The 27,712-nt window shown below is 39.3% G+C and overlaps 3 protein-coding genes and 1 long non-coding RNA gene across 5 annotated transcripts in view; 2 read left to right on the top strand and 2 right to left on the bottom strand.

The window, feature by feature from the left end:
• The window catches only part of LOC136261297 (methylosome protein WDR77-like), a 41,187-nt gene extending 38,759 nt beyond the window's left edge, over positions 1 to 2,428 (bottom strand). The window contains exon 1 of the mRNA XM_066055277.1: positions 2,298 to 2,428. Within this exon, the coding sequence (XP_065911349.1) occupies positions 2,298 to 2,343 (46 nt within the window). The 5' untranslated portion in view covers positions 2,344 to 2,428. The remainder of the gene's footprint in view (positions 1 to 2,297) is intronic.
• LOC136261298 (uncharacterized) lies at positions 2,357 to 2,830 on the top strand. The gene is made up of 2 exons (XR_010703852.1): positions 2,357 to 2,436; positions 2,478 to 2,830. It is a non-coding gene; the product is annotated as an uncharacterized lncRNA (long non-coding RNA).
• A 5,676-nt stretch (positions 2,831 to 8,506) lies between these two features.
• LOC136260636 (uncharacterized) lies at positions 8,507 to 16,898 on the bottom strand. 2 transcript variants are annotated; one of them, XM_066054446.1, is made up of 5 exons: positions 16,814 to 16,898; positions 16,643 to 16,762; positions 10,712 to 11,861; positions 9,445 to 9,621; positions 8,507 to 9,173 (listed from the first exon to the last, which is right to left on the bottom strand). In XM_066054446.1, exons 3-5 carry the CDS (start codon positions 11,838 to 11,840, stop codon positions 8,659 to 8,661), a joined length of 1,821 nt encoding a protein of 606 aa, XP_065910518.1. In that variant the 5' UTR covers positions 11,841 to 11,861; positions 16,643 to 16,762; positions 16,814 to 16,898; the 3' UTR covers positions 8,507 to 8,658. The 2 variants fall into 2 exon arrangements, with proteins under 2 accessions (XP_065910518.1, XP_065910517.1); XM_066054445.1 differs by having other exon boundaries at positions 16,643 to 16,894.
• On the top strand, positions 16,866 to 27,175 carry LOC136260637 (splicing factor YJU2-like). Its single transcript, XM_066054447.1, has 10 exons — positions 16,866 to 17,000; positions 17,720 to 17,826; positions 17,881 to 17,935; positions 18,420 to 18,509; positions 18,751 to 18,885; positions 25,604 to 25,697; positions 25,776 to 25,863; positions 26,478 to 26,655; positions 26,784 to 26,907; positions 26,962 to 27,175. Exons 1-10 carry the CDS (start codon positions 16,977 to 16,979, stop codon positions 27,084 to 27,086), a joined length of 1,020 nt encoding a protein of 339 aa, XP_065910519.1. The 5' UTR covers positions 16,866 to 16,976; the 3' UTR covers positions 27,087 to 27,175.
• Positions 27,176 to 27,712: the final 537 nt, after the last annotated feature.

Here is a 27,712-nt window from a genome sequence, read left to right as displayed (position 1 = left end):
GTAAACAAAGGATAACATAATTATAGAAAAACTTATTTGCCATTATGCTGACAGAAAAGTTGTTTTTTTTTCCCCTACGCATGTTTTTTTTTTTTTGCCCTTGATTATCTGAATGCTAGAAGTTACTATTTTGCTATGGACCTTATCTGCAATGACGTCACAGCCACAAAATGGCGGCAATAGTTGTGGGACTTTTGTATGGATGACTATGGGAAGAAAAATTTTAAATGATCATATCTCAGCCAAGAAAGAAGATATCAAGCTCTAACCCTCAGGTATGGTTATAAGACATTACAATAAATATGTAGAAGCGGTTTATGAGTGGTTTTCAAACTAACGCTAGACTGTTATTCATTCAGTTATCTTATAACCATACCTGCACATTAGAGTTCGATATCTTCTATCTTGGCTGAGATATCACCGTTCAAAAATTTTCCTCCCATAGTCGCCCATACAAAGTCCCACAACTATCGCAGCCATTTTTACGCGTCTGCGTCATTGTGGATAAGGTCCATTAGAGTATTTTGTCAACTTGTATACACTCTATCAGTGTAAGCAAGAGTTCATATAATAATATAAAGGGAGGGAGAGTATCCAACACCTGTATTGCCCTTTAAAAACACACTGCATAATAGAACAGTCATACATGTATAGCTGTGTACTAAAACAAATAAACTAAACAAACTAAGAATGAAGTAGGGGTCCAAGCAATAAAAAGTAATGAAACAAGAATGAATGATGGTATTACAGCATAGCTCAGTGGAAAATCCCTCTTTTCGCACTGAATAAAAATAAATGCCAATGTAGGGATTCTCAGCTATGCTGTAATATCATTATTCATCTCCTGTTTCACTCACTTGGATCCCTACCTCATTCTTAAATTAATAATTTTTAATCAAGGCTGTACAACTCAAGTGTGGAAGGTCTGTAGGACACCTTCTTGTTAAATGTTATATTAACTATTAAGTACGTCTGAAAAATTGCAGAAAGGAGAAAAATCCATGGCTGGACCTAGCCAGCCTTGATATCATTCATCTCTTGTTCCACTACTTTTTATTGCATACTTCATTTAAAAAAATAAGTTTTAAATATACTAGTGTAAAATTTGTTTGTTTTTTGTTCAATATACAGCTATGCATGTATGACTGTTCTATTAGGGTGACTGCTGTACTAGAGTATCTCGAATCAGCCCTTCACCTCTACCAGGGGGCGTGTCACTAAATGTATTTCACTATACTAATACAGCTAGACCAATAATAAGGGTGTGTGGTCATTATGACTGAGTAAATAGATCGATAAGAGGTAAGGTCTCCATGCTCAATTGTTATCAAGATTGTTGGTGGATGTGGTCTCAAACCTTACAGATATCTACCGAGCATAAATATATCAATTTTGTGGCATCTAAATTTGCTGCTCACACTCATTAGTACCCCAAAAGACACATTCCACCGAGTTTATGTGGTGGCCATGCGCTGCTTTGTTTGCATGGCCTCCAGTCTTGTGGCTGTGGTCAGGCAGGCAGGCATATGAAAATGAGGTGTTTTTTTTTTAAATTCTATATCCGGCCACCTGTGTTTTCTTTTGTATTTGATGTTATATTATTCTGTATAGGTCGCATAAGACGTCTCTAGAATAGTTTTAAAGGCAACGTTTTAGATGGAGCGCATTACTTTTGGGGGAATCCCTACTTAATCAGTACTATCATACTGTTTTATTACCTGACATATGCAGATCACAAGGTAGATGTAACTACCAATTAATAAGCCCTTGATTATAACATCAAACTTGTGGAAACCAAGATAAACAGCTAGAAAGAAAGGCCTCTCCCTAAGGAACTGACAGAGCATCAAAGCACAGCAGCCTGGTCAAATGTCTCAGCTGGGGGCATGCTTACCCGACTGTTGTAATTTACAACCTACTGAGAGGTGTACACATTGTGACCACCTTTATTGTTATTAACATACAGGTACTCTTCAGTGTATAACTATATTCTTCTTTTCTAGTAAGTCCCATACGGTGTATAGCCAATAAGAACACCCTAGCTAGTTAGCTATATTACTGTAGGCGAAAAATACCCTCGAAAGCACCAAACGAGGACATAATACTTTATATTACAAGTACAACACAAAACTTAAGTTAACCAAGTGCTAAACAACTCGAAACAGACTTCTCACCAAAACGCTGGCGAGATCGATTGTGATCGATCTTGAGTCTTGAGTGACTGACAATGTATTTGGATAAATGGTAGTGTAATACGTTACAACATGACAATACACCAGTATAGCTACAATACTTACCAGTGTTCCGATGGGCAACGGCTTCCAAGTGAAGCGGTGGATCCATGTGGACTGCTGCGCTTTATTTAGAGGTGGTTCTAACTGTTTTGGACAATTTCATTGGATTGTTATACGAGGTGTTTTGTTTGTTTACATCACGGTAAGTTCTGCTCATTACGTTTGTGTGTCAAGAGTGTGTAGGCAGCTTGGTCCCGGCTAGTATGCCACCCACGAGATTATTTTAATCATTTGTACAAACAGCCGCATACATGTGTGGGAGTGTGTGATTGACAAGGTGATTCTGAGGTGCGAAATTAGCAAAAATAAACAATTTATTTGCATACAAATTTTTTTATTGAGTAAATGTTGCAATAAGTGTTTGTCTGTGGCACAAGCAATCGATGGAACATTTCTGCTCACATGTCCTGTGACACTGATGGAATACTCAAGCATAGTATGGAGATACACTGAAGCTGACTTGTGCAATACTTTATAAATTTGCATAGCAATGCGTGAAACTTGTGTTGTTTAATTAGAGAATATCTTTAAACAGATGGATCATTAGGAATATAGTTGAAATGAAGTCTCTGTAGATGTCTAGTGTGATTTGCATTAGTGGGTGCCCACACAGCATCACAATAGTTAGGGGGTGCAGGAGTCTTGGCACGATAGTTACAAGGACAAAGGTAATGTGTAGAATCTACGAAATATCTTTAAACGGTGAGCTGATTAGTAAACACTCCCATAATACAGTGAAACCTCTAAATGCCTCTGTATTCTGACATTGTTTATGTACCAAAAAGACTTTCTACATTGTTTTCTGTTGTCTGATGTCCTTACTAATCTGACATTATTTTTTCTTCCTGATGAGCATTGGATTATAGAGGTTTTACTGTATAGATACTAGCTAGCTAACACTGATATGAAGACTCAGAAACAAGCCTATGTCAGCAAATCCAAGTCTCTAATATATTTGATGCTGTTCTCTGCACAATCATGCAAAAAATAGCATCAATGAATAAAGAGACGTGGCAGTACATCTGAGCTAATTTTACCGACAGACATACAATTCTCTATCTGTAAGGAAACAATATGTGGGTGACTTGAACTATTATTAGTATAGTGGCTATTAAATAATTAGTTAACAACCAAAATATAGATTTTGTTGATGGTATATAGTGACCTTTGATTCTCATAATGGTCAATGTACTGTGTAACAAAGTTGCTGTTTCCCTGTGGTACAAGATTGCTTATTATATTAGACCATGCTCACAAGTAGCAGAAAGGTAGTAAAAAAAGACCAGTCCTATGTACCAATTTCCCCTTGCATTATAGACTGCAGAATATGTAGCAAGTAAAGAAACATGAAATAGATAGAAGGATTATGCACTTTTGTCGTTTAAAGGACAAGACTACACAGCAGGCTTAGTCTTTGTAAATATACATACATTCACAAGAACAGATAACAAATGTACACAAACTGTCTAAAAGGAAAGGACAAACTGTGGAGTGATAAACTGATAGGCAAACTATAGCCAGTAACCAAGGTTAAGGGATACTGAAGTTTTATGACACCAGATTTTACTGCAGCTATGTTATTGTGTTTATAATCAGGGGCAGCTCCAGGGGGTTTCTGAGGTTTCCAGAAACTGATCAAGTGTATTCAAGCAGTTAAAAATATGTTTTAAAAGGCACAAGACGTCAGATCAAGATACTGTAATAGAGCAGTCAATCACTCTAATAAAGCAGTAACAGTATTCAGAGAAGTAGTGTAGCAAGCTTTGTAGCTATGAATTTTTGTGTGCTTTATCAGTGATATACAGTCAGTGGAGGGCAGTTATTCTCAGCAAGCAGGGATTTGTTTTTTGGTTTTCACCAAGTCTAGCCAGAAACCAGTTACTAAGAATTCTGGAGCCACCTACCTATGATAATGGCTTCCTTTACTTTCATATAGGTACTACCTGGTTACAAGTAATTTTTAGTAGATTAAAGTGACAAAATATAACTGGTGTTTACAAGATTATATGATCTTACATTGTCAAAGATTAGCTCCATTTGTGCAATGCTGTTCCGCTCATATCTAGAGTATTTGTCCATTACATTTAGGAAATTGTTGACATCACTTTTTGACATGTCGGGTAGCATCCTGTCCAGTAGAAACTTTGCTTGCTGTTTAGTAGTAGAAATGGCTGTCACTTCTTCCCTGAGGTGCTTAGGAAGAATATCTCCCATACTCTTTGTAATGACATTATTAGATAGAAAGTCAGGGAGTAAATTGTCCATGGGAAGAATTTCTGACATTTTTTTGTAAGCATTAGCAAAAGCAACACCATACTTAACGGCTTTCCCAGCACGTTTGATATTTTCTTGTTGATCAATAATCCCGCCAACATGGCTTTAGGATGATGATGTAATGGATTCTACAGCAATAGAACTTCATTATCATCTAATGCATGCATGACATGCTTTACATACAAAACATGGACTGTGTCACTAACACAAAGCTGCACACTAGGATTACACAACCCTATGGAAAACATACATACAGAGTTCCATTCTGTATATTCCACCGCACATCTATAGCTATAGTATAATGACGATGCAATCACATTATACTTTATCCAAAACTGTATAGATAGCCAACTATAGCTGCTATAGCTGAATAATAACCTAGCTACTTGGATATACATTTTCTTTCACGCCTTTACAAAAATGGAGAATTCAGAAACTCTGAGGTAGTATTTTAAGACTATTTTCACTGTACTGTCGCAAGTAAATTTAACTGTCTACTATATAAAATTCTATTAAAAACAGTTGACTAATAATTGTTCATTGAAAAATGACAAACCTGTGCATTCACTTTATAATTAGCAGTAATTATCTGTAATGTTTTTCCCTGAGCATATTTGTAAAATGACTGTTCTATTAGAGTATATAACATGTAGTCTCGATGTATCTTTAAGCATTGGATGTACATAATCGGTATGTTGCATGCCGGGGAGGAATAGCTATATAGTTGAGTCTCGACGTGCATGATTTGTAGCTAGCTAGCTGCTTTAAGTATAAAAGCACTTCAATTGTGCACTCCAACAAGCCATCAACAATTAGTCGTACATACATACCTATTGAATTGAATTGAATTGAATTGGGTTTTAAACTCCTATATTCGGCATAGCCGTTCTTCCATATAGAAGGAAAACATGAGTAGAACAAGAGTGGGTAGAGCTGTACCGATATGGGATTTTGGCCCATACCGATATCCAATATGGATACCACCAAAAAGAAGCCGATAACTGAAAATCGACCTGATATTTGCATACGAACAAAAGTCATAGATAATCTATGCAAAAGTGTACATTAACCTACTCTACAACAACATGTGGATATATTCATTGTTCACTCTATGCCTGTGGTGATAGTGGCTTGGGTTTCTATTGTGCAATCCAGACAATTAGGCACCCACAAACATTTTTATGCATACTCCCATGAAGCGAAACAATAAGTTTTACACAAAAAGATTTTTGCCCCTTTAGGCCAGTCAACCACTAATACATAGCTGAGAGTATCAGTTTAGTAACTTATGATTTACTTCACCTGTATATACATCTATTGTATACTCGAATATTTTTGGGGTATGCATATTTCATGGTTATGCACTTTATCCGGATTTTGTGCTCTAAATTTCACATAAAAATCACAGATCACTGTTTCTTGATTTAAAGATTTCGTTCTTGCTATAAAGAGTGTAGATTGATTATAGGAAATTTGAATTGTTCTCCTATAGCAGGACTGTGACAAATCTCACTGTGCTGGATTTGACTTGGACAAGGCGACTTAATCCAGTAATGCTACTATGATTCTGACGCTATCGACTATCATCAAATAATCGACCACCTTTTAATAAACTGGAACTGAAGCCTATAATATACTACATTTGTGTAGCGGTGTAGCGGTATGCTTAAAATGACCAATCAGAATCCATTTGAACTTTTGCCGTGGGTGAAACATTTAATTGTGGGTTTGCTCATTGACCTCCAGATGACCACTCAGGCATAGTCTACAGTTTCATTGTGTATAGCTTATAGCTAGCTATAGCACAAACTACATGATCTGTCAAGCAGTAGCAAGCTAGCAATTGACACTATAATTTATAGCTGTAGTTGTAGCACACCTGCTATATAGTTATGTGGCTTCACACCCAACAAAGCCATAAAGTGAATCAGTTTCTGACACTAGCCTGGATACACACACGTTTTAAGTATCTCACTATTATAGCTATTCATAGTCATCATGCAGTCATTAAATAGCTACCAAGGTATTACAATTAACACGTTACAGTCCATCCATGCCTGCCATAGTATCACTTCTATGGCATTGTCATGTGAAAGCAGTAAATTGTTACAAACTGAGAATTATAGTAGCTAGCTAGCTACCATGCATCACACATCAGACTATAAATGCTATACATGCAAACAATATTATTGTGCCCAGCAAATAATCCAGCTATAGATGCAAAAATTAATGTAGATTATCATGGCTGATAAACGGTTCTAGGAATGATTTCACCATCGTAGCTAACATGATAGGATTTGACAAAAATATTCCCCATCATACACAGGTGGAATAAAAACACCCACATGCAAAGTTGATTCATGACTGTGTCTGATTAACAATTGTTCATACCCACTGCATACATCCTGTATATGAAAATGCTGGTCCCAAATCAAGCCAGCGAACAGAGTACCTTCAGTGATTCTACAGGATGTGGAGGTCATAGTAGTCTGAAACAAGTATGGTATTAGTAGCCAGTTGACTAACTACCTGTCTGTGCTGTGAGTTTTGGATAACATACACACCTAGCTAATTGCAAACTGGGAAGAAGTGGGCGCCAAAAATCAATTTCCTTCATGTAGAACACATACTATTACACTATGAGAATCGCTGATTCACAATTTTATGTCAAGTAATAAGCATGTGACAAAAGAAAGTCATCAGATGGGTTAGTGGGTCATCTTAGTTACGAAGGTTTAAACCATCATGGAGGTATGAAATAAGTTTACAATTTATATGAAAGTGGTACACAAGTATGAAAAACAAAAAGGTTCACTGGGCATTGATCCCTATTTCTTCTTTTTTTTGACATCAAGCCTTTGTAATGAATAACTGAAATAGCCATCCAGTGAATATCGCACAAAGGATACAGTTCAAAGAATTATTGGATCACATGCAGTATAGTATTTTTGAATGTATATATGAATTAGGTAAGATCACTTGACAAGTTTCAGCTTTTCTGTAAAGTAAAATAATATATCACACATGCACAGAACATACAGACTAGCTAATGCATATGCAACTTTATTATATACAAGTCCGGTGTGAAAGAATCTCATCTAGAATACTGAACAGTTGTCCTATACAACTATATAATTCGTAATTGTGTATTACAACCTGTCAGGGTAACAAGTAATTATATTGCCACAAAAAATTTCACTTTGACTTTCAGAATTATGTAATTCCATGACTCCATCATACCACATACAAGTTTAATTTTGATGAGACACATAACTACTGGAAGTTTGTCAAAAAATATGTATTTGGTGAGAGTCATATCTACGATGACAATGTCTGAGTCATGTGTGTGTACTTAGCTATCTACAATGTTGTGCTACGTACAAAACTCAAGAGTTATAAATTTTAGTGACTGCATCAAATTTAGTTCCTCGCCAAATTTTGCTCTTACACGAACAAAGTATATCATTATGACATATAGGCAGAGTATACATGCACATTTCTACCAATAATCCTCAAACCACACAATACTACCTTTACACCACACCTGATTCTCTGAGGTCATCAGATGACTAACATAAACATGATACTGAATGGCTAAGAGTGCCCCACGTATACACATGTGTATGTATTTAGTATACACATATGACTACCACAAAATTTACACCCTAAACAAATTAATGTGCAGAAGCCCCAGATGATTACCTCAAATCTGTAACAGTATACACAATATTATAATATTCTGTTAGAAGATACTGTAGAAACACATATGGTATGTAGGTCAACAGTTCAGTAACTAGTTGGAATTTCTCACCTCATGGAAAAAGAATACCAAAAGAACAACCATCCTATAAATATGCTCGTGTCAGCCTCTCCTAACTAGCTATGCATGACTACAAACCTAAAAGTCTACAAGTCTAAACATGTCTATTGGAATGCTATGTAATTTAGAATGATAATTATAATGTTACTGTATGATATTGAAACATCAACTTAATCTATACATTTTACAAGAGTTAAATGCACATCAATCTTATATGATAAGTATCAACTTAAAAACCAATGTATATACATACAAGCTATTGTATTATGACTACTCCTGCTTAACGTCATTAAAAATTGACTCAACCAATTGAGAAAGATGGTGATCATGTTCCCGTCTAGCATATTCTTGAATTGCATGTAAAAATCTTTCAAACCCATTGGTGACTCCTACTGATAAGGCAGTCTGTAGTGAGTTGATAACAACCTTAGCTTGTTGCTGTGGACTAGACATGGCCATCAGTTCATCTTTGAGATGCATGTTCACAACCTCATGGGCATACAGGTCAGGTAACAATTTCTTCATAGGCAGTGATGCAATCAGTTCTGAACGTGACTTCTCCAGTGCAACTCGACAGCTCACTGCATCATATTGACTTGTAAAGTTTTTGTTCTTTACACCTTGTGTGTGAGCGTCACCTCTAATGTCTTTAACCAGGTGAACAATGGCAATATCATTCTCACGTTTACCATAATTTTCAATTACAGTCAGAAAGTTCTCAGTGGATTCTAAGACACCACTGCTCAGTGAATGGCATAACTTATCAAGGATGATTTGCGTCTTATCTGGAAGAAAGGAGATAGCTGTAAACACACATAGTTATGTACCTTAGTTAGTACCATCAGCACCGACTAGTTTCAGTCCGAGAAACAAGACTTAGTTGAAGTGGCCTTACACTACTAAAAATGAACTCACTAAAACTATTATAATTTACAATAAAGTAGGGATCTATATGCTAAAATATAATGAAACAAGATACATAGCTGTCAATGTAGTAATTTTCCCACATAGCTATGTTGTAATACTAAACAGGCTACATATGTATGCATATCTTACCAGCTCTTGCATGTTTGGAATCAATCATTACTTGCTGTCTATGAGAAATGATTTTCCCCTTCATCAAATCTTCCATCAAGTCTTCAATGGGCAATACAGTTACCAGCTGCTGATAGTATCTTGTTATTGTCTTTTGATAAGCATCAACAAGTTGATGGTGAGCAGCAGATTGAGATACTAAAACAAAAAAATGGACATAAATTATGAAATAACACAATTTGATGAGTTGTTTTTTGTGTTGTGTACATCCGTGTACATCCGTGTACATGCATACATGTACATAGCAGGGCTGCACTAATACACTTTATTTTACTAATATTCGATACACTACTCTACAAAATACTGAGATATTTGTAGTAGTGCATTATCCGTGACTGTTTACAAAGTTCGAGTGCATTTTGATACCAGTTTTCTTCTTATTTTTATTCATGTCTACAAAATGCAGTTTAAACTGTCTGTGGTGAAAAAAAGACCTCAGTGGGAATCATACACATTAGCTAACTCTAGTCCTGAGGTGTCACCAAGGTACTCTCAGTACAATAAAAACTTATCAGTACCAATGATAGCACTGATATTACATTGGTGTTACTAACACACATGTACACTTGCACAATGTACATTCTTATACATGTGGATCTTGCTAATTAGAGTATTTATTCAACTGGTGTTTTCTACTAGAATAAGTGTATGCTCTATTAGAGTATTTGAATGGAGCTCTGTATAAACAAACAGGGTTTATTTGTTGAATGGTTTTGTGATTGAAATGGCACACAGCCATTTGATGATGGATCCAAAGTATATACTACTGTACTACATTACCATACAAATTATGTACAGGGTCTCTGGTTATCTTGTTTGAGAACATAAAGTCATAAAGCCGTAAATATACTATTCCCACTACACAATACAAAAATCATAAGCTAGGTTATCACACACATTTTTTTTCTGTAGGCATCTAGCTAGATTCTATGTCATGTATCGTTATCATTGGAAGAAAAATATCCTGTTTCTTGAAATCCCAGGAATATTTTGTGACTCTTTTAGAGTGAGCTTTTTTGTGAATTTGAAAACAATATGAACCCCAGGATGATTGTTAACAATATTCACACATAAGGATTTGTATTAGAACCTCTTTACAGGACTGCAGAAAATATATCCAACATTGTCAATCACCTAAGGACACCTCTTTCTTTATAACAGACTTTCCATACAATGTACTTTAGAGTGTTCTGAATCTACACGTAATATTTATAGAGAAGAGGTTTACCTTTTGTACTACCATCTGCAGTTCTTGCTTGATTTGTACCAGAAGGTGTAGTCATCATTGGAATTGCAGTAGTCATTGGTATGGCACCTCTCCCATCATATCCAACAGGCTGGTATGGTACAGTAGTTGGTGGTGGAGCATACTGAATGGGATAGTTATTGTATGTACCTGGTGGCATGGAACCTCTTCTGTCAGGCTGGTAATTATTTGGTGGATTGTACTGATTGGGATAGTTGAGTGGTACAGAACCTCCCCTGTTGTAATCACCATTTTGTGTTCCATACTGATTGGGGTAGTAAGAGTATGGAGCAGATGGCACTGGTTGAGACTGGCTTGACATATAATTATACGAAGTTGGAGGAGCAACGTAAGGCACAGGGTTTGTGGTGCCATAAGTGCCTACAGGTGCAGAGCCACTATATGGTGGAAAAGGAGGCATCAGAGGATAATTATTAGAAGTTACAGGAGCTGGATAGTTGTTGTATGCACCTGCTACCATCGGGTTACCATGGTTATAAGGAGCCATGGGCTCTGCTGGAGCAGGAGGTGTAGGATAAGAAGTTGATATTCCAGGAGGCATGCCACTACTGTATGACACTGGAGGCACTGGAGAACTGGTACCATAAGTAGCTGTCGGTGCTGATGGAACATTATAAGGATAGTATGGTGAAGGTGATGACCTGTTATTCACAGATGGTGGAAATTGACTGGGGTTAGGTTGGCTATAATTGGAGGATGATCTTGGCCCAACAGCAGCTGGGTCATTGTGTGATGGTACTGAGGATTTGTTGCCAGGATCATTGCCCTTCAAGTCACTTAGCAAATGTTTCGTGACAATGTCATCCTCATCTTCAACATAGTCCTGTAGTGCCTGAACAAAATGCTCAAAATGGTCAATTCTGCCATCATCAAGACTTTGTTTAATACTTCTCAAAAGAAATGTTGTCTTTTCACTAGGAACAGCAATTGCCCTCATTTGTTCAGCCAGATTGCCAGTCAGGACTCGATGTGAAATGAGATTGGGTATCAGCTGGTTTATGGGTAGCGCCATCACCAAATTTTTGTATGCTCTAGACAGAGCTGTGTTGTATCTAACAGCTTGCATTCTAGGTGTCTCTTTAGCACTCATGGTACATCCGTTGAGTAGTCCCTACAATAAAATTGTATCATGAGAGTATACAATACATATATACATTAGTACACGATTACATAAAAGGCTACGACTTTCCCTTTATAGTTATGCACACTAGTTGAGCTTGACATTTTGTATATTAACTATACAGAACAGCACCCAATATTGTTAACTCTGTACTACATAGCAATACTATTGGTAGTACTAATACTATATCTGCCCAATTATCACTGTAACACAGGCAGTGAAATTACAATTAATATTGAAGACAATTCCTAATAAAACACACTTGTTCTACATGTCTAAAATCCAACAAGCCTGTTCTAAACATGTGGAACACAGTATTTGGAGGACTACTATACAGGCACATTTTGATACTGCTAGAAAGAGATATAATGATGGGTACATACATACAGGACATGACTATAAACTAACATAAAGCAATATTGATATGTTATTATCTGAAACATGATAAAAAGCTGGTTTATTCTGATGTCTTACAACACACGTATGTAATGTCCCAGGCTGAAATATACTGTACAACTGTCCCCTAAACATATCACAGCTTGTGAATTGTGGATAATATCCATAGCAAAGCACATTGAGTTTGATAGAGGAAGACACAGTGAGCTTGAAAATAAAGAGTAGGCTTGAGGTAGTAGACACCGTACCTGTACCTGCACGATAGGATTGAGCACTGCAACACACCCCTTAATGCTACTGAGATCAGTCAAACCTCTTACTGGTAGCATGGTGAAAGGAGGCATAGAAAGACCACATCCCTTAGATGCAGGCCAGTCACCCTAATACAACAGCCATGTACTAGAACAGTCACACGTGTATGTAATAGCTATATACTAAACTAAATTATAAACTCAATAGGGATCCAAGCAATAAAAACCGGTAAAACAAGAGACATGAATGATGGTATAAATGGTATTACAACATATCTCTGTGGAAAAATCCACGTATTTAACTTTATTGTACTTCATTTTAAATTAATAATTTTTAAATACATTAATTATACAACCATTTGTTTGGTTTTAGCTAGGAAGAAACGGGATTCTGAATGCAATGAGCACAACAGACAATTACCAACACACGAGATCCTTGGCGTGAAAAGAAATCAAGCTAACGTGAAAAGCCTTAACTTTGTATGGACCAATTTTTAACAATCTCGGGTTACTATTTCCCAAGCGCAGGATTGGCCAATGCTGGAATCTAGGCTTTTAATAAAAAGGGAACTGATATCTGTATTACAACAAGATGGCATTTACCTGTACTGGAAGATGCTATGAATAGGCTCTGTGTATTTAACTGTCTGTAAGTATTCCATTAATGCTACCTTATGTGTTTCACTATTTCACAAAACACATCCTACTCAACAGGGTAGATATGCTACTTACACAATATAGGGTTTAGTATTTGGCATATCATACAGTATGGTAGTAACTGAGAGGTTTGCACTTTCTAACAAAAATATATATATATATATATTGGCCAGAAACCAGCCCCACAATACAATCATGGTGCCTTGGCAACCAAGTCTAAAAGTGCCTTCAGTACGACCTGAAACGCTTCCACTAGGTTGCTACAATTTTTATTTCATTTAGAGGAATGTTCTACTGCCTGCCTGGACTGATGTCTTAACCTGATAAGGCTGGGGATACAGGCTTGGTTTTTCACTGCTCAGTCCAACAGGTGCCTTATGGCCATAGTACATACAATGTATGCATCAGACTTACAGCACAAGGTGTTGATTCGTGGTAGCTAGTATGTGATGGCTTCCCTACATTTGTAATGGAAATCATCCGTTTTTTCTGTAGTAACTGGATTGATTGCAGGAGGTGCCTTCTCACAATGTTCTTTATTTGTAACACTGTGTAACAGGCTAAACATAGCTGATAACGAAACATAATGGCCACTTCACTATTCAGTAATTGATAGTTGGGGCACATGTTCAGACAAAAATATTAAGTATGGCATCATCCTTTTGATGGGCCTACTTTATTCCACGGACTGGACTCATGGACTGGACTCGCGGACTGAGCTGGAAACAGCTTTTAAACAATAATCCAGGCATTATCCATCTCTTGCAACACTGGAGACACCACTATCGAGCTACAACTGCTGCTGCTGGCTCTTCCTTACAAGTCATGACACTAGTGCATGCACTAATTAATTAGAATATACTTGCAATACATATGTACTAGCAGTGATACAGAATGATAGAGGCTATTCTTGTGGCATAGATGTTTTCCTTTGTTGCTTTAGTTGTAGAGAGGAGCCAGTAACTATTCTTAGCAGGTAGCTAGGTGGCACCACCATGCAGGCGAGGTGATGGGGCTATGCAAATAATCTGGCTCATCACTACAGCCCTAACGCTAGTGTTAAGTACTGAAGCAACAAAGGAAAACATATACACTACAACAATAGCCTCTGTCACACTTTATCACTGCAAATTTACATGTATCGTAAGTGTTTCTAATTAATTAGTGCATGCACTAGTGTCATATTACCTGTAAGGAAGAGCAGTACCAGCAGTTACAGCTTGATAGTGGTGCCTCCAGTGTTGCAAGAGATGGATAATGCCTGGATTATTGTTTAAAAGCTGTTTCCAGCTCAGTCCACGAGTCCAGTCCGTGAGTCCAGTCTGTGGAATAAAGTAGGCCCTTTTGATGTGGTATGCACTAGTTCACCAGTCATAATTATGATACAACAAAAAAGTACTAGGAATTTTAAGTAAACAAGTACTGACTGAAACAAGGGAGGTCACCTAGTTACACCTAGTGGACATTTAATCCCTAATTCAGTCATGGGTAAAGACTGAAGTAGGACCACTAGTATATCTTCAGGTGTAGACGACCTCTCTTGTTTCGCTACTTTTTATGGATATGATCCCTCAAAAAATTCCTTGTACTTATGACACTGGGATTTAGCCACAAATGATCTGATTAACACGGGCAGTGTAGGCGCTACATTGAAAAGGTTTACTAACCTATCATCGAACGTGTATGTAGCTATCGGTTGGCTATGCCTGCCTACCTACCCTCATGATATATTTGCAGTGACATTAATACTTAGATAGTAACCAGTATTTCATTTGGGAATGAAGACAGCATATAATCTATTTATACAGAATGCTTGTTATCTCAACTGTGATAAAATTTATTGCATCCATGATGTGTGACCAACTTCCTTTTTGGAAATTTATCACTCTAATGCCTAAACATGACACGCTTTGTTTGCTTTATGAGGTCAAATGACTACAAAGAGAAATGTAACTACACTAACACAACTCCTTCAAACCTTTAAGTTCTAGTGATGTCCTTCCAATAAACATGGCATTTACACACTATACACTACACTTCAAATAGCTGATTCATAGTTCCTATGTGAAGCCATTGTATTAACCTGCCACCTTAACACAAATTGCTACTAAAAAATTGTTACTGAAACATGAAGGATGAAGACAATTAAGTAGGGAACGTCCATGAATACTACACAAACCCATAGATCCGCACAAAATTAGTCTGGTAGAATAGGTTTGAATGGGGATATATACACTCAAAATCTATACTTCCCCTTTAAGATTTTTTGTACATGTATTTCTTCTCATATATTCCAGGATTGCAAAATTATAGCATTCTGGGAGAAGATACCATGCATCTATGCAAATTATGAGATTCAAAAAATTCAGTCTGGATAGAATAAACGCTGTACATACCTGTATAGCAAAATGCCAAAATCACAGATCAAGAGTTTAGTTATAATCATATACATGGCATTTGTGCCATATGAAACATGTTGTTATACTTAGTTACTAATAGCAATTAGGATGTGAGAAGACATGAGGTAGGATATGATTTAAGTTATATCACATTGATATTGTGTACAGGAAATTAACATCCTATTACTCAATTGCAATCGGGGCAACATCAGAGTAAAAGTGAAAGTGGCAAGGGCCCAGTCTGAAGGAATGCCTCCCCCAGGAAAAATTTTAAATTGCACATTTTGAGATGCTATCTGGAGGAAATTTTAGGCTGTAACACTGCAAGTTAGCTACCTGACAAGTGTTTAATGATATAACTGGCCACTGCCAAAAAGCAGCTCCATAAAGCTGAAAACTTATCATTTGAATTTATTAAATAACAAATAAACTGTAAGGAATCATAACACGTGCCTACAAAGAGAAAGAAACAAAGCCAGTAATCTTTTTAGAGGCGGACAGGTTAGATAATTGTTTCTGTCAACTGTTGCCATTGCTGTAAGTATTGATTGCATGGTCACTCCTTTTGGTTTTGAAGGTTTAATTAAAAGCTGTTTTTTTTTTTTAATAGTGGTGAGGCTTTGACCTCAATGGTCACACCTATTCTATGGATCTCTTCAAATGACAAGGGCTATTACAGACACATACAGACAGACTAATTGTAGAAATTGGCTTTATAAAATCATCTGCAGCTTAATCACATTTTTTAAAACAACAACACACTGTATTATGTGTCTTCAGATGATGTCCATACATAATCTGTCAACAACTCAGATCACGTCAATGTATGCCATGCTATTTTCACCGAGATTTTCACTCCTACCCAAGTTTCTCTTAGAGAAATCTCTCTTATGTCAGGCCATACACTGTAATAAGAATTCAGTGATCATTAGATTTTTTTGCACACCCAACTACCACGCAGTAATACTAAGAGAATTAAGATACCCGGTGTACATTACCATAGACATTACATGCATTGACAACCACTACGTGCAACCAGACAGGTTCAATATAGATCACTATTGCTAACCTCTCAAAGTGAATGATGTCTTCAACGACTACGAGTATATTTCGCTGTGCCTACAGCTGGTCCACCTCAAAGATCTCTCTCTCTCTTTCTCTCCGAAGCTCCGTCTCTCTCCCTCAGGATCTTGTACGATACAATCTACTTCACACTGAACACACAACCTCGCACACAAACCTGCGTTGCTGAGTCAATACTTAGGTATTTAAAAATCAGTCCACCGTGTCCGGTTCTCGTGTCCGGTTCTCGTGTCCACTGTCTGGGTTCGAACTTGAATGTTGCAATCGATTGTGGTTTTTGACGTATTTGTTACGAAGGGAGACAAGCTCAGGAATAAGTCATGGGAGAAAGGAAAGTCCTAAATGTACGTTATTAATAAATGACACTTCACTGATGATCAGACAGAACCATAGCCAGACCAAAGATAATGTACCCCTATATTTTGGCCAGACCTTTCCCCTTTTGGGGCGGTCTGGCTAGTATGAATAATGTCATCCCCCACCTCCTTTGGGATATGGGCCAATACAGGGGGTTTAACAAATTCTAATGTCAAATTTGCTGGGCATTGTTTGGAATCTATGCCTTGCCCAGGCTATTGACAACTTCAGTTTGGTAGAGACATTGTAGGTCAATATAGATTAGGAGGTAGGGGGGGTTTTACATGTTAGCTCTGGCTTCATTCATACAATAATCATGCCAGTGACAGGAAATAAGAGTTTGATAAATACTTGGCCTCTGGTTCGAACCTCGTGTCATGTGCTCTTAAAACTGTGTAATAACAGTACAGTAGACAATTATCTAATCAAGTAGGTTCTGTACTATTGATAAATCACTTCATTATATATGGTGCAGTGAAACTATTCCTCAAGGGTGTACTTATTGAATTGCATAATAGCTAGCGCACCTCTCCTTTCCATGAGAGGAGAGCTTCAATTTTAATTATATTTGGACCTATCCACTGTAATAAGGTGGTTCATTCAAGTGGTCGCCCGTTTAGTGATTCCAGAAGTGCATGGCCCTCTTGAGGTTTACTTGATATGTTATTTGTCACCAAATATAATTTTCCCATTGTTTACCTATCAGAAATACTACCCACCAGACTTTTTTGATAGTTTGAAGCACTTGCCAAAATTGAAGGTTCCAAAAGATCAGCACCATGTCATACGTATCATGTCTCCTTTTACAATGAGGTAAGTGTCTGTGTGTACATTAATTTTTGAATAGCTCACTCCCACAATTATTAGGTGTGTGACTTGTGGGGAGTATATATACAAGGGAAGAAAGTTCAATGCAAGAATGGTAAGAGATTTTTGGTAGTGAATTGTACCAAGAGTAAACAATGGAGAAGGGAGTATTCAACTGCAATGACGATGTTAACACTGCTAGAGTTATGAAGATTTACCACTCAAGATCATACAGTGGATACTCTGTTCTCTGGCACATCTTTGTGACTACTAGAGGTGACCACTATAAGGAGGTGGAGTTATTAAAGAGGTGGCCCGATGAAGTGAGGCTTCACTGTTTCAGTAGTTTGAAACTTGTCAAGCTTGTACAGTGATCAAGACTTTGTTTAGTGGCCACCTCAAGTCTGCCTCGTTCTAGTGGTCATCCCTTAGAGTATCAAAGGTGTAGTTTATGATCTCATTAATGAGACCACCTCATTATTGAAGCCATAATTTAGTGAGGCTTCACTCTAGACAATATAGAGCTAACATGGTTGTCAAACTTCTGTGTTGTAACATGTGACTGTTTTGGTTATACTGATCCACTTTTCAAATTATAGGAAGTGGCCAAAGGAGAAGAGTTCTTAGGACTGAGAATCTACAGATTCTACATCCGCTGTCCTAAATGTCTCACTGACATCACTTATAAGGTGAGCTGGCTACTTCGTGAAGTGTCACTAAGACCTGCTATTCTGGTAACATCCTTACTTATGAGGTGTCCTGATTTTAAGGGTGTACATTAGAGACCACATACAATTACAAATGTCCTCAAGGTGTCCGTTTTGAGGTGCTCCACTGTAACAGGTTTGTATTGCATGACACGTGTATTATTCTGTGATATTGTGCACAAGTATGTGTATGGCAGTGACTATGTGTTCTACTTACAAACAGACTGATCCAGAAAATGAAGATTATGCACCTGAGCACGGAGCGGTCCGAACATTCCAAGCTGAGCGTCTGGCTGAACTGGAAGCTGAGAGACTGAAAAGAGAACGAGAGGAAGAAGAAGCAAATAATCCAATGAAAGTGAGTGGGTTGTATAGTAAGATGATGCTTGTAACAGTGTGCTGTGCTGTGCGCGCGTGCATGTGTGTGTGTGTAGTGCATGCATATGTGTGTACCATATTATGCATGCTCTTGTAGTGGAATAGTGCTCAATTCTTGTGTTTTCAGTTTGTGTATTGCATGTATAATGTATTGTGTTCTGCAAGTATACAACATACCATATTTGATCGGTTAATAGCCGCGGCTACTATAATTTTCAGCAAGGAAAACCCTGTGGCTACTATACAAATGCGGCTACTATGGGCTTGTGTGGCAGCAGCCCGCGGTGTTTATATGGATTGATAAGAGACTGACCTTTCTTTAATACTATCATTCCTTTAAACTTCTCAAAAAATGCTTCCTGGCATAAAGAACTCCTTTGCCTGGTTTCTGCTTCAAACATGCCTTGTCAATACTCATCAGTATAATATTATTTAGATACAAGCCGTGGCTCTTATTGTAGGAGTGGAGGAAGGGGGCTACAGTGAGAGCCGTCTACTTCAACGTCGGATCGCCGGATGGTGGAAAGATTCAACCACGGATAAGCACGCACTAACTCTTATACTCACGTGATACACAACATTACAACATTCTAAATATAACCTAACCTAAACACGTGATCTGTATGCATAATGTAAGTTCTAGTTCTCGACATCCTCCGGGGGGGCGCCAAGGGTTTTCGCCCATTCTCTCATATTTCTAGTTGCCTTCTCTGCAGCTGCACGTCTTGGAGGCCTGTCATCTTGAGTACAAGTGGTATCCTATTCTTCTGTTGCGCTGTTCTTCACAGCTGTAGTGGAGTCATCTGTCACTTCCAAAGGGTAAAGCTTAGTAATCGGCCGATTGGTTTTTCCACTGCTCGTTCTGACATCTGCTGCGCGGATTAGACCATCTCCCCCTTCAGATAATTTCTCAATCACTGCGAGCTTCCACTGCACACGTGGCCCATCATCGTGGATTAGCACAACATCACCAACTTTAATACGCTGCATATTGTTCCCTGAAGCTTTGTGAAATTCACGTAGCGAAGTCAAGTATTCTTGCCTCCACCTACTCCTGAAATGTTCCAGAAGGTGAGCAAAAACTCTCGCTCGTTTGTTCATATCAGACCTGTCACCATAGTCTCCATCTTGTATGTCAGTGACGTGCTCATAAGGTACCCTGGTGATATGTCTGCCATAAAGGAGATGCGAGGGCGTAAGTGGTGCAGGATCTTGGGAGTCATCAGAAACGTATGTTAGTGGTCTGTCATTCAGTACCGCTTCTATTTCAACCACCATGGTCTGGAGTGTTGTCAGAGTGATGTATGCTCTCCCTAGGACCTTCTTTAGACAAGACTTGGTTACCCCAATTAATCTCTCCCAATAACCCCCAAACCAAGGAGCTTTCTTGGGGATAAATTTCCACTCGACACCCTGATGCTCAAGGGCTGTGGCAAGTGTCTTAGAGGTGAACAGATTGTGCAGTTCTGTTGCAGCAGACCTGTAAGTAGACGCATTGTCTGACATGACTACTTGTGGAAGGGATCTCCGACCAGCAAATCTTCTAAATGCTAACAGGAATGTCTCGGTGGAGAGGTCATTCACAACTTCAAGGTGTATGGCCCTGGTGGTTGCGCATGTAAATAGACAAATGTACACCTTCATTTCTTCAGAGTTCTGTCGTACGTACAGCGCACCAGTAAAATCCACACCAGTCACTGTGAAGGGTGGAGCATCCAAGGTCCTGGTCTTGGGCAGTGGAGGTGGATCTGGAGTGGCATATGGCTTACCACTGTGCCTCTTGCATATGGTACACTGACGAAGTAGCATCTTCACATACTGTCAGCCTCTGGGGATCCAATAACTCTGTCGAATGGCTGTAAGTGTACCAATGATTCCTGTGTGATAAAGCTTGATGTGAATACTGCGAATAATGAGAGCTGTAAATGGGTGTCTGTGTGGTAGGAGGTATGGAAACTTTGTGAGTTCAGATAGCGGTGCATTGTGGATTCGTCCACCACAACGAAGAATACCTTCTTTTCTAAAAAGAGTCGAAGCTGTCTAACAAGTGTGAGCCTTTTCTTGCTCGGTGAGGTAGATGTAAGGTTGGTAATTTCTCTCCAATATACTGCCTTCTGACAGTCATGATCCATAATTTCCTGGCTTTGTCTAGTTCAGTAGCTGAAATGGGTCCAGTTTGTCTATGCCCTGGATGGCGTAGATTAAAGATAAACCTGAGAACATGTGCTTTAATTAAGAGAAGCCGGTTCAGTGTACTGTAGTTAGAGATGTTGAGGACATGGTGTAGTCCTGTAGTGAACGGTGTTTGTATCTCGGGTTGAAAGGTGTCACTGACAGCAGCTATAGCATGTAGGTGGGAAATGTCAGACTGTTGCCATGTAGGCCACTGGTGCTGAACATGAAGCCATGTTGGACCATTCATCCACAAATGAAGGATGGCATTGAATTGATCTGTTGTCAGGCCTCGAGTGAGGAGATCAGCCGGGTTGTCACCGGTTGGGCAGTACACGGTGCGACACAAACTGAGGCAGCTTCTTGGAGCTATCAATCCAATATAAAACGATCTGACTATCGGACCACATGTAAATGGGAATGTTGTTGTAAATTGGTGACAGTGAAGTTAGGATAAAGTTGAGCAATCTGGACCCAATGACGGCTGCCATCAACTCCAACTTTGGTAGTTTTAGCTCTCTGATTGGTGCTACACGGCTTTTTGACATGATGAGGGATGACTTGCCATCTTGGCAAATGTATGCAACTGCTCCATAGCCCTTCTTGCTGGCATCCACGAATACATGAAGCTCTCTACAACCAGCATCTGAACTGAGATATGGTCTGTAAGTGGGAAGAGTTTGAATTGATTGGAGACTAGTTGCAATAGTAGCCCAGCGGGTCTTGAGGTCATCAGGCAGGGGTTCATCCCAGTCAAGCTTATGCTGCCACAGCTCCTGTAAAAACACTTTAAAGGACATTGTAATTGGTGAAACAAACCCGAGAGAATCAAACAGCTTAGAGACATCTTTTAAAACATCTCGTTTTGTTTCCAGTGAGTGTTGTGTGAATAAGGGTTCCTTTGAATTGAGCATCAAGGTATCAGTATTGGTATCCCATATCAAACCTAAGACATTGACAGTAGTACGACTGTCAGCAACCTTGTCGTGTTGGGCAAGAGCTGTTATAGAATGGTGGTTGGAAGCCCAGCTACGTAAGTTAAAGTGGGCATTTGACATGATTTGCCTTGCCTTGTGGTAATATTGTGTAGCCACATCTACGCTGGGGAAGCCAGATATTATGTTATCAACATAAATGTTCTGTTGAATATCCTTAGCTACAGTGGAACCATCAGCAAGAAGGAGCTTGTGTAGTGTAGCACTAAGCATGAATGGGGAACTACAGTAACTGACCCAAACAACACAACTTTAAAATGATAAATTACAAACTCACTCTCAGGATCAGTAGGTTGGGATAGCCACACAAAGTGGGTGTAATTTCTGTCTTCTTCAGCTAGGTGTACATGGAGGAAAGCCTTCTCAATATCAGTCACAATACCAATCTTGTATGGCCCAGCATGTAGACAATCATTGAGGCTGGGTTGGGTTGAAGACTGACGACAACTACAGTCATACACGATCCTCAATGGTGTTGTTGCTGAGTCTTTCTTCACTGGGTGATGGGGAATAAAGTGACAATCTGCAGGAATCTGGCATTCCACAACTTGTTCAATGAAGCCACGCTTCAGCTGTTCTGCAATTATATCCCCATACAGGTTTAGTAGAACAGGAGTGTGTTTGAGTTTACGGGCTAGAGATCGTGCTCGCCCTTCACAAATGTTTCTGTTTGATGGCAAGGGAGGGTGGTTGTCTTTCCATGGGAATTTCACTATGTAGGATCCATCTGCTCTGCATCTGATAGAAGATTCAAGATATGAACTGAGGAAAGGATTGGTGGGAGGTGACTCATGAGATGACAATATGCCTGCTGATTCAACTTGCCAAAACTCAGGTATAGTTGAACAATTATCAATGGGTTGAGCAACTGCATGAAAAACTTGGAGATCTCTTGTGCTGTTGAGTGAAAGTAAGTAGCCTAACTTCGACTGAACTGCAGTTGGCCCATTTCCACGAATTATCTTATCTTCCACTATTTGCCAGTAAAAATCAGCACCAATGAGCACAGAGATTTCAAAGTCTGGAGAGTATGTGATGGGATGTGCCATATCCAGCCCGTGTAAGTAGGGGAGTTGTTCAACTGTTTGATACACTAGATTGGATATCTTCAGTGGAGTGGCAATTGTCGGAACAACAAGTACAGACAGAGTCACTTCATCACCAGTTCTGGTTACTAACTGAACACTGGTGGACTGTAGGGTACTGGGTGTTGAGGTCCCTCCAAATGCTGAGATTGACATGGTGACACTTTCATTTGTGGATGTTTGTAATTGGTCTGCTAGTTTCTGCGAGATGAACGACTGCTGTGCGCCTTCATCCAACAGTATGTTGGCACTACAGCGATGGGGACCAGCTCGCACGTCTGCTACGGCTGTCTTCAGTAGACACTTGGTACCAGTGGGTGACGTCAGATTGTGGGTGGAGTCTGATGATACTGGGATTAGAAAGGATGTTTTGGTTTCAGCTGTCGTGGTAGTGGTAGCAGTAGCACTATCCCTTTCTGGCTGTGATTGTGGTTTAGTGCTAGCATTGACATCACAGAGGCTGGTATGATGCTTCCTTCTACAGACCTTGCACCGATATTTGGATGTACACTGCGACACCATGTGGTGGCCTAGGCAGTTGAAGCAAAGATTTTCAGTCTTGACAACCTCGATTCGTTGTTGTGAATCTTTTATTATGTCACATTTTGAGGTTGGATGAGAATTCGATTTGCAGAATGTGCATTTCTTGGTAATCTGTGCATTGGAAGACTTCTGTGATTTTTGCCGCTCCAATTTGGCAACAAAGGCACCAGTTGGTGTGTGTGCATTGCTCTGGTTAGGAGAGTAGTCCATTCCCATCTCTAGAATTCGCACTTCTTGAAGAATGCACCTCTGTAATTCCTTCAATGTCCATTGCTCACTGCCGTGAGATCTAGCGAGATTCCTACGCACATCTGCTGGGAGTTTCCTCAAAATTGTTGGTACCAGCATAGATCCATAGTGCTCTTGTGGAGTGCCCAAAGACTGAAGGCTTCTGATGTGGCCTTCAACCGAGTTGTAGAACACCTGAAGTGCTGATAAGGTGTTACTTGGGCACTTTAGCTCTATCAGTGCCTGCATGTGCGCATCGATGAGCTTATGGGGTTCGCCATACTGTTCCTTGAGCAGTGTCACAGAATGATCATAATTGTCATTGATTAATGGGAGACCAGCAATGACCCTGAGTGCGTTTCCTTGCAACTGTGCTCTAAGATAGTTCAATTTCTGAACTCCAGTGATTGAACGGTTACGATGTACTGCAGCCTCGAAGCAGTCCCAAAAGGACTGCCATTGTAGAGTGTCCCCTGAAAACATTTGAATGCTGAGTTTTGGGAGCCTTGTAATATCATGACTTGCTGACACTAGACTTGGCGGTGCACCATGACCAATCGAAGGGGATGCATCACTTGGGGGAGGAGGTTTCTCAACATTTGTGGGAGGGGTGTGTTCAACAGTGTGATCTGCAGTGGATTCAGTGGCTACTGAGGTGGGTTCTGTGCTTGCACGTGACTGTGACATAATGTGAGGGTGTGCAGTTATTGGAATGGATTCACCAACAGTAGTTGCCACGTGTGTAGCAATGATCTGCTCTATGTGGGCAATGCTGGTTGCTATTGATTCCTTGATATCCTCTGCCTCACAAACCTCCGTTACTATTTCTTCCTCGTCCTTAATGTGTTTCAATATCTCTGTATCCAAGGTCGAAATCAGTTCATCTTTTCTTCTCAGTTGATCACGAAGATCTCGCATATCAGTAAGGGAGGGTAAGTCAGATAATTCCGTGGACTTGTCGCGTTGACGTTCGATGATGTCAGCAGCCTTCGCTAGGAGTTTCTTTAAATGAATTCGGTAACCTTTGCGTGAGTTGGTAAGGCGCTTGATTTCTTCCATCTCCTACGGTAAAGGAAACAAAACAAGTGTTCTGAATGAAATATTGCTTGCCTTCGGTGGTACCGTTCAGGGAAATGCCACGGTACCACGACTTCTAGGTGATCGGTTAAAAGGGGGAGACAAGCAAAATCCTGGTCGCTGCACCAGCATGTAGGACTGGAGGAAGGGGGCTACAGTGAGAGCCGTCTACTTCAACGTCGGATCGCCGGATGGCGGAGAGATTCAACCACGGATAAGCACACACTAACTCTTATACTCACGTGATACACAACATTACAACATTCTAAATATAACCTAACCTAAACACGTGATCCGTATGCATAATGTAAGTTCTAGTTCTTGACACTTATCTGAGAGTGGCTCTTATGACAATAATTCTAGGCTGTGGAGTGGCTACTATCCAGGGGTGACTATTATACAATCCATGGCTATTAACTGGTCAAATACAGTATATCTAATAGTCATCGTGCAATGCCTGGGTAGCTTAGAATCAAATCTTTCACAACATATATTTTGTGCGTAGTACTCTGGTGTGCATGTAGTTTAGTGTGTGTCTGGCATTTGTATGGTAGTGAGCACGTAGCCATATGTTCCTCATACATTGCTCTCATTGCAGGCACTGGAGCATCGCACAAAGGAATCTCGACATGAGATGGACGTCTTGGATGCATTGGAAGAGTTGAAAGACTTGAATGCCAGAAATGCACATGGTCAGTAATGTCCTCAGTTTTACACCACAAAACACTCTAGTTATAACCAGTCATTTAGTGACACAATCTATCCTCTAGTTGATTACCAGCAACTGCTCAGCAGACATTTAGAATATGAGAAGGTAGAGGAGGAGAGACAGGAAGCAGAAGATGAGGCTCTTATAAAGTAAGCAGTCATGTTTGTACATGCTATTGTTGATCCACTTGCTATCATCATAATTTCACTCTCTATTTCCATTTAAAAATGTCTCCCATGTTCTCATGAGCTCCTGCAAAAGTTAATGTGTTCTGGTGTCAGGTTGAAGTATTGGAATGGGCTGTTATGGATATTTTGTTAGTACTGGTTTATAAGCTAGCTGGCAGTCCATTTAATTTTGATTATGGCGAGTTTCTAGGTTGGAAGGTGCTAAGTCCATAGGTGGTCCAACCCTATGAACTCACCATAAACTTACCTTCATAAAGACATCATTGATTGTAGTACCTAACCAATACTTATAAGGTGCCGTGAAGGTAATGTGAGGCTGATATTTTTGATGGGAAATTGCAGACTCATGTGATCCCTACTGTGCCGTGCTACCATAATGTTTGTGAATGTATTTTTAAAGTGACGTCAAAAGTAGAATTTGCATTTAACACTGTAGTGGCATTGTGTCAAGCCTTTTAATTACCAGAATTTTTATCAAACAATACAAAATAAGCTATAATAAATTTCCACACATAGAGCAAGAGAGACATTTACAGACATACTGTGTACATATGTACCTGTTGATTTCTTGATAGGGAAATATTTCAAGGCAAAACAGATGGCAATAGTGTTAAACGTTTAGTTGAATCAGATAGTGATGAAGACAGTGATCCCTGCAAGAAAGGGGAGGGGCTACAGGTCCAGCTCACAAGTCAGGAAGCTTCCCGTACTGGTGCTGTGAAGACTGGTAGTAAGAGACCACAACCTGATAATGTTAGTACAGTGTGTTTGTGTGTGTGTGTGTGTGTGTGTGCGTGCGTGCGTGTTCTATGGACTCTGAATTTGTAATACATTGTTGAGACAATAGTGTATCTGTATGCCATTTATTTTTTTTCTGGCAGCGAAATGCAACGGATGCCACTGACATGTTGCTACAGCAACAACCACAAAAGTCACGATCAACCAACAAACTAGACATCAGCTGTTTAGTAAAGAGAAAGAAACCCTCTAACACAGTTTCTAAAGGTTAGAACGCAACACACACATTGACAAGCTTGTTAACATTTCTCACTACTGCAGCTCCAAGCACCACTCCGGCTCCCAACACTCACACACCTGCTCAATCACAGACTAGTAGTGACAAGCCAGCACTAACACTAGTTAGTGCATATAGTGACAGTAGTGATGATGATAATAATAGCTAGTATATAGCCCCTACCTTTGTATAGTGTAAATATGCATGTAACTTATATAGTTGTTGTGATATCTTGTGAGATGAACAGTGGTGATACTGTTTGTTATATATGGGTCTTGCTAGCTAATGTACTATGCGTCCTTCTCTACTACGGTGTATAGCTGCATGTGTACCATCTGGGTGTGTAACTGCTGTAGCCAGTGGCCACACAGGTGAAGATACAATTGACCTTCAGTTATCCAACTCTATCTGAAATGACTGTTTTGAGTACAAGTGTATGTTCTATTAGAGTATTTTAACAGAGCTCTGTATATAAATGTTTGGGCTTCAGTTATCTGAACAATTCACTTACCTGAAGTGAGACACATTGGGGTTTGGATAACCAAGGGTCTACTGTACTAGTAGTTTGGTGATAAATATTGCCACGTGGATGAGGGCTGCTACTCACATGTCCAATGGGGGTCCACCAAATGTGATGGAGCTGTAATTGTGTGTACACTACAGACCAATAATAATATGTAAGTTAAAGAGCATTCTTTGAAATACCCTAGTAAAATTGACTGTTTTATTAGGTATCATTGACTGTTCTATTAGATAACAAAGTAGTGCATCTTTGAATGACTTTTAGACCTAACA

The sequence above is a fragment of the Dysidea avara genome, chromosome 7, assembly GCF_963678975.1.
Source record: "Dysidea avara chromosome 7, odDysAvar1.4, whole genome shotgun sequence".
Classification (NCBI taxonomy): domain Eukaryota; kingdom Metazoa; phylum Porifera; class Demospongiae; order Dictyoceratida; family Dysideidae; genus Dysidea; species Dysidea avara.
The sequence above is the reverse complement of the archived record's forward strand: the minus strand, read 5'-3'. Positions and strand labels throughout refer to the sequence as shown.

What these genes read in the sequence shown, in the direction of transcription:
- LOC136260637 (XM_066054447.1), top strand. Translation starts at nt 16,977, where the DNA reads ATGGGAGAAAGGAAAGTCCTAAAT. An exon ending in ATGTCTCCTTTTACAATGAG is followed by an intron (nt 17,827 to 17,880) that starts GTAAGTGTCTGT and finishes CACAATTATTAG; the next exon opens with GTGTGTGACTTGTGGGGAGT. An exon ending in AAGCAAATAATCCAATGAAA is followed by an intron (nt 18,886 to 25,603) that starts GTGAGTGGGTTG and finishes CTCTCATTGCAG; the next exon opens with GCACTGGAGCATCGCACAAA.
- LOC136260636 (XM_066054446.1), bottom strand. Translation starts at nt 11,840, where the DNA reads ATGAGTGCTAAAGAGACACCTAGAATGCAAGCTGTTAGATACAACACA. An exon ending in TGCAGATGGTAGTACAAAAG is followed by an intron (nt 9,622 to 10,711) that starts GTAAACCTCTTC and finishes TTTTTGTTTTAG; the next exon opens with TATCTCAATCTGCTGCTCAC. An exon ending in TTCCAAACATGCAAGAGCTG is followed by an intron (nt 9,174 to 9,444) that starts GTAAGATATGCA and finishes CCTTTCTTCCAG; the next exon opens with ATAAGACGCAAATCATCCTT.